The 15699-nt window shown below is 43.0% G+C and overlaps 2 protein-coding genes across 4 annotated transcripts; one reads left to right on the top strand and one right to left on the bottom strand.

The window, feature by feature from the left end:
- Window positions 1-1038: 1038 nt before the first annotated feature.
- ICAM2 (intercellular adhesion molecule 2) lies at window positions 1039-10717 on the top strand. 3 transcript variants are annotated; one of them, XM_027872975.1, is made up of 4 exons: window positions 1039-1181; window positions 8501-8767; window positions 9288-9608; window positions 10338-10717. In XM_027872975.1, exons 1-4 carry the CDS (start codon window positions 1124-1126, stop codon window positions 10505-10507), a joined length of 816 nt encoding a protein of 271 aa, XP_027728776.1. In that variant the 5' UTR covers window positions 1039-1123; the 3' UTR covers window positions 10508-10717. The 3 variants fall into 3 exon arrangements, with proteins under 3 accessions (XP_027728776.1, XP_027728775.1, XP_027728777.1); XM_027872974.1 differs by having other exon boundaries at window positions 1040-1181; window positions 8498-8767; XM_027872976.1 differs by having other exon boundaries at window positions 1131-1218; window positions 8498-8767.
- A 1644-nt stretch (window positions 10718-12361) lies between these two features.
- PRR29 (proline rich 29) lies at window positions 12362-15522 on the bottom strand. Its single transcript, XM_027872977.1, has 5 exons — window positions 15422-15522; window positions 14781-14853; window positions 14500-14600; window positions 12773-12975; window positions 12362-12566 (listed from the first exon to the last, which is right to left on the bottom strand). Exons 1-5 carry the CDS (start codon window positions 15488-15490, stop codon window positions 12413-12415), a joined length of 600 nt encoding a protein of 199 aa, XP_027728778.1. The 5' UTR covers window positions 15491-15522; the 3' UTR covers window positions 12362-12412.
- Between the last annotated feature and the right edge of the window lie 177 nt (window positions 15523-15699).

Raw genomic sequence — 15699 nt, 5'->3', positions numbered from 1 at the left:
TGTTTGACAGCATTGGAATCAGTTTGAACTGGGAGGGAGCGTGAGAAATGACTGGTTTTCGTTTCCACAGGGGTGCAGTCTGGGTGCTAGGTGGAGGTTGAACAGAGGAGGCCATGGAGTGGAATTAGTGGGTGAATGGACTTGACACGGCCGGTTCTGAGGTTGGGTGTGGATTGACACATCCGTGTCCCAAGCAGAGGGTGTTAAAGAGAAGGGGGGAAAACCCTAGTAATAAATAGGCAAAATCAAGTAAAACATACCCACACAATAGCCATGCCCTGAAATGTATACCTCTTTCCATACCCTGCGTCCATCACTTCTTCCTCAGGAGATGTGTAACATGTTTCATCATAGGTTCTCAGGAGACATGGTTGATCATTTTATCAGAGTTCTTAAGCCTTTCAAAGCCATTTTTTCTTTACAATGTTGCTGACCTTAGATAAAGAATTCTGGTTCTGCTCACTTTGCTCTGCACCAATTCAAACTATTTTCCCTGAAATCTTTTCTTTGGTGTTTATTTGGATTTTTTTTTTTTTTGAGACTGGTTCTCCCTATCTCACTCAGGTTGGAAGTGCAGTGGCCACTCATAGGTTCCTTCCCACTACTGACCACATCATGGAGCTTTGACCTGGGCCAGTTCATCCCTTCTTAGGCATCCCAGTGGCTCCCCAATACTAGGAGCTCACTATAGTGGTGCTGGTTATAGTTCAAAAACCTACTTGGCTTTAGCTAACCCTATTGCAGCTGAGAACTCCTGAGTTCAAGTGATATTTCAAGCTTCCAACTCCCCAGCTGCAACTGAGTGATAATTTCTATTTTTTTTCTTCTTCTTTGAATTCCCTCTCTACTTCAAGATCAGGAAGTAGGTTTTATAACTTTCTTTATACAAAAGTAGGCTTATCAGTTGCTATTCTACTTCCTTTGGTTTCTTGTAGCATATATTTTCTAGAAATGCTTAAACAATTGGAGGAAATTGTCATGTTGGTTTAGAGCATACTAGCTATTCTTGACTGCAGGGGACACCTACCAGGCAGTTACTTAAACCAGATCCGCCCAAAGTTGTTTCTCTTTCTCTTTCCTACCACGCTCTCAGCTACTTCCCCACTAGTCTATCTGTGTGGAAATGTTGCTTTTCAGTACCTGGGTCCTGATGGCTTTCTTGACCCTGCTCTCCTCTCCAGGTGAGGAAAATGGTAAAAATTTCTGCTGGCCATAACCGTAAGTACTGGATGGAAAAGCAAAAGCTGCTATCAGAGGGAGGGGCTAGCAAGGCTTGGGTAGTAACACTTTGCTTAGCTCTTCTGGGTGTTGGGGGGAGACACCTACCTCACTTTTCCTAGATCATGGAACTGTTAATGTCCTTGGGATTCCAAAGCAACAGCTGCCTATCTGAATGGAAATGTATTAAGAAGGCTGGAATGATACCCCTGGGTCAAGTGTGTCCTAGCCCCCAATTCAATTTAGCTCCCTGCTCCTTGAATTAAGACCCATCCTTGCCTTTTTTTATGAGGACAGGGGGACCAGTTTTTAATGACTCAAATTCTGTTTAAGACAGGACAAGATACTTATAAAATGCTTGGTACAGTGCCTGGCACCTAGTAAGCATTTAATAAATATTACGTCCCTCCGTCCATTGCTGTTATGATGAATGCGGTCCACTCAGGTGGGGCCCAATGAGTAGACAACACAAGGCTCAGGAGTCTGGGAAAGCTCCAGGAGATGCGATAAAGAGACTTAGTCCCATGCCTATACTTCAAAAATGGTTCTGTGTTGGGTCTGGGGTCTCTTTCCCAGGCATCCAAAATCTGCCAGATTTCTGCCAAAGAGCAGCTGATGTCTCTATCCCTATAGTCTCACAATTTTCTCTGACCTGGACAACTTCCAAGTAATTAGAATGAATTTCCTTCCTTGTGCTGAAGTCAAAATAGTACTAAAATCTATTCCCTCTGGGAAGAGAAAGTGGGAAGGACAATGGGGAATGGCGGAGAGGTTCCTAGTAACGAAAAATAGCTTCTGTCCTCCGAATTGGCCCGGGGGATCTCAGCAGCTGTGAGGAAATCCTGGCCCTGAGAGGGATTAAGAGGGCATGCTAAAAGTATAGGCCAAGATGTAGCCAGCCACAAAGTTAGTTTACCCAGTCAGGAAGGTTCATAACGTCAGTCATCTTAGATTCTTTACTCTCTGTGGTAAGAGCAGCCACCTGTTTGATGGAGGCTGGGCTGGACTTTTAACGGGGAGGGAGGCCTTTTGGATTCCTTTCCATGTGATGCAAAGATAACGGAGAGATAGATTAGGGGTTTTACTGGAGCTCCTATTGCCCAGTGGGAAGGCCTGCCTTCCTTCCTTAGCATGGCTTGTAGAGGTGAATGTGGAGACTGAGGGGACTAGCCTTTATTTATTTGAATTGATATCTTTTTAACCTTAGAAATTATAACCTTTTTACCCTTTGTCACCGTTAAAGTTGTTTTTCTTGTATTTTGGGTCCGTGAGTACTTCATTACATTCTAAGCCTGAGTCAGAATTACTGGAAGGGCCTAAGTTAGGCCTGGCCCAGCAACAGCTTTGTGGTTAAATTTGTGAAGAGGGAAAAGGATGGGCATTTTGGGCGATACAGTCAGACACAGGATTGTAGTGTTCTGTAGCCAGAACACTGTTTGGGGTATGTGGGGACCTATCTGAGTGGGATAAGGAGAAAGCCCCTCATCACCTTAGGCGCATGCATACTTAAGGAATTTGACAAGGAAAGTAAAAATGTAGCAAAATCATGTATTCCTTGGTTCTCGTTGGCTGCTTTGGAAAAAGTGAACTGTTGACAAACAAAATGAAGATAATCTTATTTGTGCATATTAGATAGAGTCAGAAGGGGATGAGTTTTTTATCCTTAAAAACTATGCCTTGAAGGCAGAGGAATGACTTAGGGACATAGTGATAATATAGGTGGAAAAGGCAATGCTTAGGGAGACTGATGGGTTACAGATGGGAAATATGATCTCTGACCTAGAAGTTTCTCTGAAGAATGTGTTAAACCATGCCAAGACTAGGACTATAAGGGAAAAGGATAGGAGTGGGAATGACAATGAAGATTGGAAACTGGAACACGAAATAAGAAATCCCCAGATTTTATAACATTACTATCTCCTGGGATATTAACTCTATGGAAACTTCCTCTATGATTAAGTGAGAAGGTGAGTAATTACAGGAAAACATTTAAACAGCAAGATTAGAACATTAGAATAATGGCTTGTGAGGGTATGGTCTAATGGGGACAACTCAGAGTTTTTGTCAGTTTCAGAGTTCAGTTGACTGGGAGAACTTACAGAAGATTTTTACTATGAAGTTTTGTTGTTCAGTCTTATCCAACTCTTCATGACCCCTTTTGGGGTTTTCTTGGCAAAGATACTGGCATGGTTTGTCATTTCTTCTTCCAATTCATTTTTATAGCTGAGGAAACTGAGGCAAACAGGGTTAAGTAACTTGCCCTGGGTCACACCACTAGTAAGTATCTGAGGCTGGATTTGAACTCAGGAAGATGAGTCTTGCTGATTCCAGGCCCAGTACTCTATCTGTTGTACCACCTAGCTTGCCCATTGTGGGGTTAGCTAAATAAATTAGACGTCCTAGATGAGGATTGTCTTTTGTCCCTTTTTCAGGTGTCTGAAATTGGGAGCTTTTCATACTTATATCCACAAAGTTGAATCCCTTCTACAGTTGATTCTTTAAAGAGGGGTGAAATTTGTTTTTGGTTTGTTTTTTTTTAAGATATAGATTTGATAGACTGTATGCCTCCTCTTTATCATCCCCTATTCTGGATGACCAGCCTGCTTTAGGTACAACTAGAGCCTGTCTTTTGGGTGAAGCCCTTACATGAATGGGATCAGACTTTAACTATGGCCTTCCCTACCAGACCACCATATAGGCCAAGGCAAATCAATCAGTGAAGTTTGAGCAACAGCTGTCTGAGTAAATAGAGTTGTCTATACAAATAGATGCGCGGGAGATGATGAGAGGAGGCATGGTGTCCACTACCATGTTAGATGGTGAGAGGGTGGTGATACTGTTTCCTGTAAGGAGCTTCAGATATGGTTTTGAAACATAGGGTGGACAAAAAGTTGACAAGCATTTGTTAAGGGCCTACTATGTTCCGGGCACTGTACTAAGTTCAGAGCACTCTATCCAGTATACCGTCTGGCTGCTTCTACAGTATGGTAGTGCCATCAAAGACATTACATGGCCTCTGCTTAACAGAATAAATAAATTAAGGTTATCACAAGAAGAGGAAAGGAGAGGAGAGAAGAGAGAGGGGTATATCCTCAATCTGGACAAAGGAGCCATAATGCTATGTAATAGTAGGTACAGGACCATGCAATCTCTTTAACTAAGAGCAATTTAGCTAATTCTACCCAACAATGTCCTTGAGGCCATAGTAACTGCCTTTAAAAGATGATTGACTTTTATCAGAGAAACTCATTCAAAAGATTTTTTCTAAGTTCACTGTTTCCCTATTAATTCTAACTGAATTGATTTTGTTTATACAAATGTTTTTCAATTTTAATGAAAATTGATAATTTTATCACTTATGATCCTTTCAATTGAGAATTTTTATGTCCAAAAAAGGTATCTCCTTCCCTAACTTGTTTATGATATGACCTTTATCTTTAGATCATAACTGCATTTAAAGTTGATCATAATGTATGGTTTGAGATGCTAACCCCACATATTAAGGTTCTTATTTAGCTAACCCCACAATGGGCAAGCTAGGTGGTACAACAGATAGAGTGCTGGGGCTGGAATCAGGAAGACTCATCTCCCTTAGTTCAAATCCAGCCTCAGACACTTACTAGTGGTGTGACCCTGGGCAAGTTACTTAACCCTGTTTGCCTCAGTTTCCTCAGCTGTAAAAATGAATTGGAAGAAGAAATGACAAACCATGCCAGTATCTTTGCCAAGAAAACCCCAAAAGGGGTCATGAAGAGTTGGACAAGACTGAACAACCTAATTCCTGCCAGACTGCTTTCTAGTTTTCCCAACAGTTTTTGTCAAATAGTGAATCTTTCCCCCCAGGAACTAAATTTTTAAAAAAATTTCTTTAAAGTAACCTTTTGGTAGTCACTTTAATTATACTGACACAATTCAACTGTGAGAAATTAATATCTCTCCAATTATTTAGGTCTGTTCATTTCTGTGAAGAAAATTTTGTAGTTGTAATTAGATAATTCTTGAGTGCCTTGATATACAGCTTATATATATATATATAATATATATATATACACACACATATATATACACACACACACACATATCTATATATATATATATATAAATCCTATATTTATTTTGAATGGAATTTCTCCTTTTAGTTCTTCCTACTAGGTTCTGTTAGTAATATACAGAAAGGTTGATTCTTTTTAAGGGTGTTATTTTATATATTGCTACTTTACTGAAGTTAATGTTTCAATTAAATTTTAGTTGAATCCCTCAGGTACTCTAAGTAGCCCATCATATCATCTACCAGAAACAACAACAATAATTTTGGTTCCCCTTTGCCTATGCCTATTCCTTCAGGGTTTATTTTTTCCTTATCTTCATGCCCATAGCAGAGATTTCTAGAACTATATAAAATAGTAGTGGTGATATCAATATCCTTGATTTATGCTTGATTTTATTAGAAAGGTCTCTAACATTTTCCCCTTACATACAATGCAATTTTAGATAAATTTTATCGTATTAAGGAAAGGTCCATTTATTTTATTCTTCATATTGGTTTTTTTTTTGTTGTTTTTGTTTTGTGAGGCAATTAGGGTTAAATATCTTGCTCAGGGTCACACAGCTAGTGTCAAATGTATGGTCCGAGACCAGATTTGAACTCAAGTCTTCCTGAGTCCAGGGCCATTCATATTGGTTTTTAAAGCAAAAATGGAGGTTGTATTTTGTCAAAGTTTTTTCTGCATTGAAATAAACATGTGGTTTTTATTGTTTTATTATTATATTATATTAATTCATTATAATATATAAGTATAATATAATAATAATATTAATATTATTATGTCAATATAGTCTATTATTTATCATTTCCCTAATATTAAACTGATCTTGTACTCTTGGTATAAATCTAAACTAGTCTTGGTATATAGTTTTTTATTATATTGTTGTAGTCTCTTTGATAATACTTTAATTTTTTCACCAATATTCTTTAGGAACATTAGTCTGTAGTTCTCATCCATATTCTGATTTGTCTCTACCTGGTTTGATTATCGAAACTACATTTATATCATAAAAAGAGGTGTTAGGACAGCTTTTGTATTTTTGCAAATATATTATATGATATTGGAAAGAATTGTTCTTTGAATGTTTGATAGAACATACTTGTAAATCCAATACTGATCAAAGCTTAGAGATATAACTTTCCCCCTCAGGACTGCTTTGACTACATTCCACAATTTTAGTATTTGTCTCATTGTCATTATCTTTGATGAAATTATCTATTGTTTCTATGATTTGTTCTTTGGCACACCAATTCTTTACAATTACACTAATTTTCTTTTAGGTTTCACTCTTTTCTTCAAAGTCTCTCTACTAATTATAATTTTATTGCATTATGGTCAATAAAGGATGTATCTAATATTTCTGCTTTCCTGTATTTGTTTATGAAGTTTGTGTATTCTGGTACAGCAACTTTTTGTAAAGGTGCCATACACAGTTGAGAAATATGTATATGCCTTTCTTATTCTATCCAGTAACTGCCAGAAATCAATCATATTTAATTTTTCAAAAGGTCTTTATCTTTGTGGTTCTTTCCTTCTTTCATATTTATTGAGTTAGAATTGTCTGGTTCTGAAAGGGATATATTAAGGCCCTCAACTATTATAGTCTTGATGTATATTTCTGTAGTTCAATTAGTTTCCTCCTTATTTACACCCTTGTTTTTTTCTTTTCACCTGAAGCATGACAAATTCCCATCATTTTAACTCTGTGTGACTCTAGGTTTTAAGTATATTTCTTGTAAATAATATATTATTGAATTTTGCATTTCAATCTATTCTCCAATCCCTTTCTGTTTCATGGGTAAGATTTCTAGAACCTTAGTGTTTTTCCTCACCACTAACACTCCCTCCCCTTGAAAGTTCTATATTACTCAAGGAAATGATTTAGGTCCCATTTGACAGGTTTCCTTCTACCACCTCCCCGCCCTCCCACTGCCCCCCATGGTTCAGACAACTTCCAAGAAAGAGTTTGTATAACTAAGAGGTGCTTCTCAAATATGAAGGTGAGAGTAAGTCTTCATTCCACTCCCATAGAAGGAGGGAGTGACTGTTCAGTAGAGGCTTCTAAAGGTACCAATATTTGATTGTGCACCAAGGGAAAGGGGGGGGTGTGGCTGGTAAGCTGGTGAACATTGAATGGGTGACAGTACAATTCAAGCCCCAGGAGAGATTATGTGTCCTATTAGTGATTATAGTCTACAGGAAGATCAGGGAAGGCATCATGAAGGAGGAGGTATCAGAACTAGATCCTGAAGGGGAAAGAGGAGGATGTTGATAGAGGGCATTCCAAAGAGGTTTAACTCTTGAGCATAGGTGTGGCGGTGGTGGGGAGGGTGGGACAGAGAATAGGCTAGTTTGGCTACAGAGTGAGGTAGGTACATTCAGGGGAGTAACTGGAGATAAAACAGTAGAGGTAGTTTAGAGCGATATTGTAGATAGCCTTTAATGCCATGCTAGAGAGGTCAGACTTCACTCAATAGGGGACAACATGACTCTAGTTATGTTTTAAGATTAATCTGGCAGAAATATGGAGGATGGGTTTGAAAAGGAAGGTTGAGGAGAGACCAATTAGGAAGATAAGGAAACAGGGTAATATAGTTTAAAAAAAAAATTTAAAAAGCAGCAAACTTTGGGGTCAAGAGGATCTGAGTTCAAATCCTGGTTTTCCTACTTACTACTTATGTGACTTTGGGTAAGACACCACCTTTGTTGGCATTCTCATTTGTCTATTGGCCAAGAAGAAAAGTAATGAGGGCCTGAGCGATGGAAGTAAAAAGGGTTGGATGTGAACGGTATTGGGCAGAGGCCAACATATGATGCAGTGGGGGAAATGCTGGACTTAAGAGCCAAGAGAGGGCTAGGTTTCACTTCTGACTCTCACATTAGCTGTGAAACCATGTACAAGTCACTTAACCTCTCTAGTATCAATTTACCTATCTGTAAAATGTCATTAATAATATTTGTAATACCTACCTCACAGGGTTGTTATGAGGATCAAATGAGATAATTACATCAAGTGCTTTGCAAAACTTAAAGCGCTATATGTTAGCTCCCTTTAATAATAAATTGCCCTGACCCTAAATCTGGAAAATCTATGATATGTCTCCCTAAACCACCCATGCCAATGTCCTCAAATAGGCACAGTACAAGAATTCATCCCACTTCATACACACACACAAGCACACAAGCATGCGTGCATACTCCTGAAATGCGGTATTTGCTGTTGCTTCTTTCAGTAGCAGGTGAGGAGCTATTTGAGGTGAGAATGCAGCCAGAGTGGCCTGTGGTTGAGGCTGGCAAGGACCTGTGGATCAACTGCAGCACCAACTGTACATACCCTCAAGCAGGAGGCATTGAAACTCGTAACATAAAAATGAACACGCAGAAAGAAGGGACTCACTGGAAGTTGTTTCACTTATCAAATTTCTCCGAGAATACCAACATCTTTTGTTACTTCATGTGCTCTAATATTCAAAAGAGGAAGTCGGTCAGTGTCATCATATACCGTGAGTGGACAAGATCTGGCCCCTTCCCCAATCTTGGCCCCACCAGCGTGGGCTTCCCCCTCCACATTCCCTGTCCAGCATTACTCACTAACTTGTTACAAGCTGTACAACAAGTAAATGTTCCATGTGGGTAGTTTAATTGTTGGGGGTGGGGAAGACGGTGGGATGGAGAACTTAAACTGGAGTCTTTTCAGTTTGTTATAATATTTCTAAATCTTGTCTAGACATATATCTGTCCAAATTGATGCAATCCACTTGAGACTCCAAGGCCCAAACCATCTCTAAGACGGTGAAATGAAGCAATAAACTCTTCACCCTGAATAGTTTCCTCCTTATTTATACCATACAATGAGCCAATAGTCCAAGCCCTTTCATACAAGTGAAGCATATAAGCTGGTTAAGAGATAGCAGCACTGATGAGGGCTCCCCTTATTGTCCTTGTACTCCTTGGAGAGAAGGTGGCAGTCCCTTCCCTAGGTCTTCCACTCACAAGGTTATTACTTTTTTTTTGTCCCCTAAGGGCCACCAGAGCAGGTGACATTGAGCCTGCAGCCTTCTTGGGTGATTGTGGGTAAGAATTTCACCTTGACATGCCATGTGCCTAATGTGGTCCCGCTGGAGAACCTCACGCTCACTCTGCTCCAAGGCACCGAAAAGCTATATCGCCAGACCTTTGTGACTGTGTCTACAGCTCTGCAGGATGCCTGGCTCACCCTCAACGTCACTGCTCGAAGGGAAGATAGTAAGAGTAACTTCTCTTGTCGCGCAGAGCTGGACCTCAGGCCATATTGTGAGCAGCTCTTCTCTGCCACCTCACAGCCCAAAATGCTCGAGATATTTGGTACGTCTGGCAGGACCCCAGGGGGAAACTGATTCTGAGTCTGTTTTTCCTGCTTCCTCCTTTAGAGCCTTAGAAGCACTCTAAGCCTTGCTCTCAGCTTTTGCCAGGAGGCTGCTCCTTGACAATGCTGGCAGCTAATCTGCTGTGACTCTCTCAACCCTGCTCACAGGGCTCCTTCTTCCTTTCAATATCTTTCCTACTTCCCTTTCCCCCATACAAATCCCATGATCTCTAGTTCTTTGCCCACCTTGTCCTAGAATCTTGGAGACCAAGGACTGTGAGCAGCTGGAGGTGAAAGCCTTAGGTCCCTAATCGGGGAGGTCTTTGGCAAACCAAAAACCAAGCTGCACTCTCCCTAGGAGGGGTAAATGCAGCCCAAGTCAGCTTCACCATCCAGACTGCAGGGTCCCGTGGTGAGAACCTGACAAGCCTGACCCTTTGGCATGATGCTCAAGGCTAGAATGGTTTCCAGACTACAAGCTAGATCAGTAGAGATTGTTTGTTATCTCTGCATCTCTTTGTAGCACCTCGTACCTAAAAGGCCTTCAGATGCTTGCCGGTACCTAGAACAAAGTACTAAGGCTTCACCAGTTGAGTAAAAGTCAAGCATCCTGTGAGCCAGCCTTTGGTGTCCTAGGAAATCAGCACCCTCCAGGACCCACGGCTCTGCTCAACCCAAGCTGAACTGGGAGGGGATTGTGCTTTCACACTTGCCCTTTCCCTTTCCAGAACCCTCCTGGAACAACCAGATGCTCATCATCATCATCATCACGATTCTGCTGCTGCTGGTGTTTGTGATCTCAGTCTGCCTGTGTTTTGCTTATGGACAACACTGGCGTCAACACCGAACAGGGGGCTATGGGGTACTTGCTGCCTGGAGGAACTACAGAAACAGATGATCACGATCCAGAATGACAACATGGACCTGAAGGGTGGGGGATGCCTTTGCTGTCATGGGTCATCTATAACTTAGTGAGTGGTGAGAAACAAAAGGGTGTGTGTGTGTGTGTGTGTGTGTGTGTGTGTGTGTGATGGGAATGGTCCATCTTTCCCAGAAAGGCCTTGGGAAAACATGTTCTGTTGGCCTTAATCCAAACTCCAAGTCTTGACAATGTCTTAATTGTTTTCTTTAGAAATCAAAATCTAAGCACAGGACAGAAACACACTTAGGATTTAACTCTCCTCTCTTTAGTTGCCCAAACCAGACCCTCTTACCATTCCCCCCTCCACAACTCCACTAGTTACTAGTGGGACCACTAGTTACTTCTCCTGGGCACATTGTCCTTGCTGACTCTTTGGGCTGAGGGAATAAAGGAAGGCAGAGGGAAGCCTTTAAGAGCCTGGCATCAGCAAGAGTCAGGATGAAAATGCCTCTGGAGGGTGAGCCAGCACAAGTGTATCTGTGGATAACCCCCACCTCGTTGCTCTTAATCTTTTCCACCCCTGCCCCATCTCCCTTCATCAGGAGTCAGAGAGACGTCCCAGGCAGAAATCCTACCACAGCAAGGTCTGGCTGCAGCAATTCCCTCTGGGATTTGATCTTACCCTCTGCTTTCCTAAAATGGGCCTTGAAAATTAGGATAAAGAGGGGGGAGAAGAGGGCCAAATTCCAGGATTTCTACCATCCTCAGTCCTAAGTCTTCTAATACCTCTTCCCTGGCCCTCTGTGACCCATATCACTCTTTTCCAAGTTGCTCTTGAGACCTGGTCAATATCAGTATTTACCAGATAACAAGTCTACACTCCCTTCCCACATTCCATGCTAAATCAGTCCCAGTCCTTTCCACAACATTCTCCCAAAGTTGGAAACAATATGAAACAGAGAGGCAAAAAGTACTGACTTTACAGTCAGAGAACATTGGTTCAGGTGATCTATTTATTCCCTGTGCAACTGTGGACAAGCCAGGTCTCCCTTCTGGACCTCAGTTTCTTCATCTGAAAAGTGCAAGGATTAGACTAGATAATCTCTAAACTCCCTCCCATCTCTGAATACTATAGCGGAAAAGGAGAACTGCACAGGTAAGGGCAGTGGTAGAACCAACCAGTCTACTGGGGGTGAGAAGTGCAAACTAACACTGCATAAGAGATATGAAGGATTGGAGAGGGTGGAGAGGAGATGGGAGCTGTAACATGGCAGAGAGAAAAATAGAGAGGGAAGAAGAGGGAACCTTGATGTCTACTCCCTGGCTCTTTATTTCTACCCTAACTCCCTAAAACACTGGACTCAGGAGTCAGGATTACTCTTAGCACTGGTCTTCCTCCCGTGGGGAGGTACCATATAGAGGTGAGTGAGGTACTGTGGGAGAGACTTTGGGACTGGGAAGTCTAAGGACTGCAGGGGGTTTGACAGAGACAAACAGGAAGCATGGAGCTACGGGAAAATGAGAAGCGGAGGGTGAGGTTCTTGACCCCACAAGTTGCCTTGTCTGTAGCTGCCCAAGACGGGAGGTTGTAGAACATGTAACTCTCCTACCGTGTAGCCAAAGAAGCCAGTCCATCAGGGGTAGTGTCACAATTGTCCCTCTGCCACATCATAGTAGTCTAGGGAGAAAGTAACCCTCTTGGTATGGGAAAAAGAGAAGGGTCAGAAAAGTCTACAGCTAGATCGTGGGTAGAGAAGGGGATTTGCATGAGCAACCAGATAGAAAAAGTGGAAGAGAACATATGACTAGAAGGGAATAAAGCTCCCTTTCAGCATGCAGTCCATTTTACCAAGGCAATAAGCATAACTATATTGAGGAAGGGAAGATTGTGTTTGGTGGACCACAAATTCTTCCCCTAAAGCTTAAAGTCAGGTTTTTCTTCTACTCATTCTTGGTCCCAGTCCTGACTCTTCCCAACCTTGCCACATGGGGATGGTTGAAAAGTAGGTTGGGTAGAGCCCTACCTGAGGCAGGTGGTACATCAGCACCCACTGTCCCTGTGGCACTGGGAGGTGGGGGAGGGGGTACTCCTCTCCTGGATTAAGGGAGAGGAAAGACAAAGAATGGTCAGGGAATAGTGGATGTCTTTCATGTTCAACACCACAATCTGTTCTTGCCAATCCCTATCCCTAGATGACCTTTTCAAACCCCATTCTCTAGCAAAGAATCTTTTCCATCACTTTCCCCTCATAGCATCATCCATCCCCCTTCCCTTCAAATGTCAATCATACACCCTACAACCTGGCAGATGGGATGATCTGTGAGTCTCGAGGGAGATTCCTAAACTCTGAGATTTCTCGGAGCCAAGACTGACGTGGGTCTTGCACTGGACAGGGAAGCAGGGGGACTGGGGCTGGGGATGACCAAGGCAGGTAATGGTGGTGAAACACTAGTATTTCCTCCTCGTCCTCCTCTTCTTCATCCTGCAGGCTCAGAATGTTGACCTGAAAAGGAAGGGAAGAAGGGATGTTTAATTAGACTTCTACCATGCAAAGGTATTCCCTTTGGAATTCCATTCCCTTTTCCCTCCAATCCCTCTTTTCCTCTCCAAGACCCTAAAGTTCCAACCATTAGCCTCCAGTCCTCTCTGTGTCCCCCTATATTTAGACCCTACTTCTGCTCACATCATATTCTCAAGTGAAGTTCTATCTAAACCAATCCAACCTCCCCCAACAGCAGAGGAAAATAAGGCACAGTACTGGTGGGTAGAGAATAACTATCACTATTTATCTCTCTCCCTCCTCTGCCTTCTTCAGGGGAGAATGTTCAAGGAATGATCTGAATCCCCAGACCAATGGTTTGGTTGCTCATTCCTATCAGTAAAAATGTTTGGAGTATGTATCCTCAATATATGTATATTTGCTTTTTTATAAATTATATATGCTACTGTTTTAAGAATTATGTACATAATAAAACTTATGCCAAAAAGAATGAAATAAGGATGAAACAAGATTTGATACCACAGTTAACAGGGAACCACTAGAGTTTATTGATAAGGGAGTGACATAATCAGATGTTTACTTTAAGAAAATCACTTTGGCAGCTGTGTGTGGAGGATGGATTGGAGAGAAGAAACTTGAAACTGAGAGACCTACTAGGAAGCTGTTGGAATCATACAGGTGAGAAATGATGAGCACCTGACGAACTAGGATGGTGGCTCTGTGAGTGGAGAGAAGGGGATGGATTTGAGAGATGTTGTGAAGAGAAGAACTGCTTGAATATGTGGGGGGAAGGAGTCAAGGATGACATCATGGTTGTGATCCTGAGTGACTATAAGAATGCAAGTGTCTTCAAAAGCAATAAGGTCAGTGTGGAAGAAGGTTGAGTTTGAGGTTAAAGAAAGTGTAATGAAATCTTTAACCTGTCCCAACACATCTATGCTTGCTCATTCTGGGCAACTCACTCTGTCTCATCCACTGACTTGAGGAACAGAACCCACCCTTCAAGGTGCACCTGCTACAGCTTCTGAGGTGATCTGATGGGGAGGGATGGGTTGCTCCAGGCAGGGAGAGATAGCTGCTGTTGTACTTAGTGGGATTTGGTTATAACTATCCTCAGGATACAATACCTGGTTCAGAAGACGTAGGTTAGGAATAGCTAATGGAGAGACAGAGTGTGAAAGTGCTGGAAGATAAGGGTAGGTGTGGTTATGTTGGATACAAGTAGGGTGGAGACTGGTTATTCATATTATTCATATTATTCAACTATTATTATTAATATTAATATTCCCACCCTCTGATTAGCTGATCACATAGTCCTTGGGATCCTTCCATAATGTCCCTAGGAGGCTCCAGCACCCGCTTTGGGGACCACTGCCCTAGACACTGCTGAGTGACCAGGTATTCTAGGGGCATGCCAGTCTAAGTTGAAGGTGACACCCTATCTTATTTTTCCACACAGTTCTATCACAAGGATCCCTGGTCAAAAAAGCAAGAACCTTGGACCATCCCCTGCCAGGGTCAACAAACCTGGGAAGTCAGGAGTGTGGAGTCAAGGGCACTCATTGTCAGGCGACTCATGAGCAGCTGGTGCATTTGGACGTTCTGTAGCATCATCAGTGACAGTAGGTCTGGTTAAGGAAATTGGTTAGAAGGGGGTGACCAACAATCCTAACCCTAGAGAGGTCCTGAAAGCCTCTTCCCTGGGCAGATTCAAAATTAGTAGCCAGAGACAGGGACAGGGAGCTGATTAGTAGGGCAGAAGGGGTGGTGGGAAAAAAGGAGAGATGGGGGAGTTCTGGAAATCTCACCTTCCTTCATGTGTCCTGGCTGATGAGGAGGTACCCAAGCCCCTGGGAGAGACTGCAGGATAGTTACTGAAGGCTGGAGGGTTGGGACACAAGTTCAAACCAGGCTAGGCCAAGACAGGGGGATAAGAGACCTGTGGTACCTGTACCCCATGTCACCCTCTTCCTCTCTGTGAGAACAAGGTTAAGTACTTGGTCTCCTTGGGGCTGTGTGTGACGTCGCTCATTCTTCCCGTCCTGATCAAAGCCACATTCTCCACCCTCTAATATATTTCTGCCTTCTCTCCCTCTCCATTTGCCAGCATGACATAGAGGAGGCTTCAAGTCTGATACATACTAGCTATGTCAGTCACCGTGGGCAAGTCACTTAGACAACTCTTTGAGACTTTGGGTTTGAGAGAGGATGCCGAACTGCATTAGTAGAGTGAATTTCCTCACCTGGGGGTCCCCTATACCAATGAAATCACGGGTCCAGCCCCTATCCCCCTTCCTCCACACCCCAAGTTCTCTCTCCCCCCACCTGGTCCACGTCCTCTTCTCCGCGCCCCCCCCTTTTCTGGGGGTCCATGTTCTCCCCTTCACCCCCACCTCTCCGTCCCTCAGCTGAGCCTCTGATTCACACACATCCCGGACCCCTTTCTCACCGCCGGGGCCTGCAGCTGAGCGACGTGAGCGTGGGGGCCAGCAGAGCTCCAGGCATCTCTCCAGGCCATGGCGAGACCTCTGCGTGGCGGGAGGTTACCATGACGACACAGTCTTATACAACCGAGAGTCCCCGGGACCGAAAGGGCGGTACCTAAGGACGAGGGAGTGCTGCTGAGTGGCGCTGGCCAGGAGCCGAAGGGAGGCAGGCCAATGAGAAGGAGGGGCGGGACTCCAAGAAAGGAGTGGACCAATGAATGAGGGAAAGAGTGGGGCGCGG

Source organism: Vombatus ursinus, unplaced genomic scaffold, assembly GCF_900497805.2.
Source record: "Vombatus ursinus unplaced genomic scaffold, bare-nosed wombat genome assembly UNPS02014801.1, whole genome shotgun sequence".
NCBI classification, from domain to species: Eukaryota; Metazoa; Chordata; class Mammalia; order Diprotodontia; family Vombatidae; genus Vombatus; species Vombatus ursinus.
The sequence above is the reverse complement of the archived record's forward strand: the minus strand, read 5'-3'. Positions and strand labels throughout refer to the sequence as shown.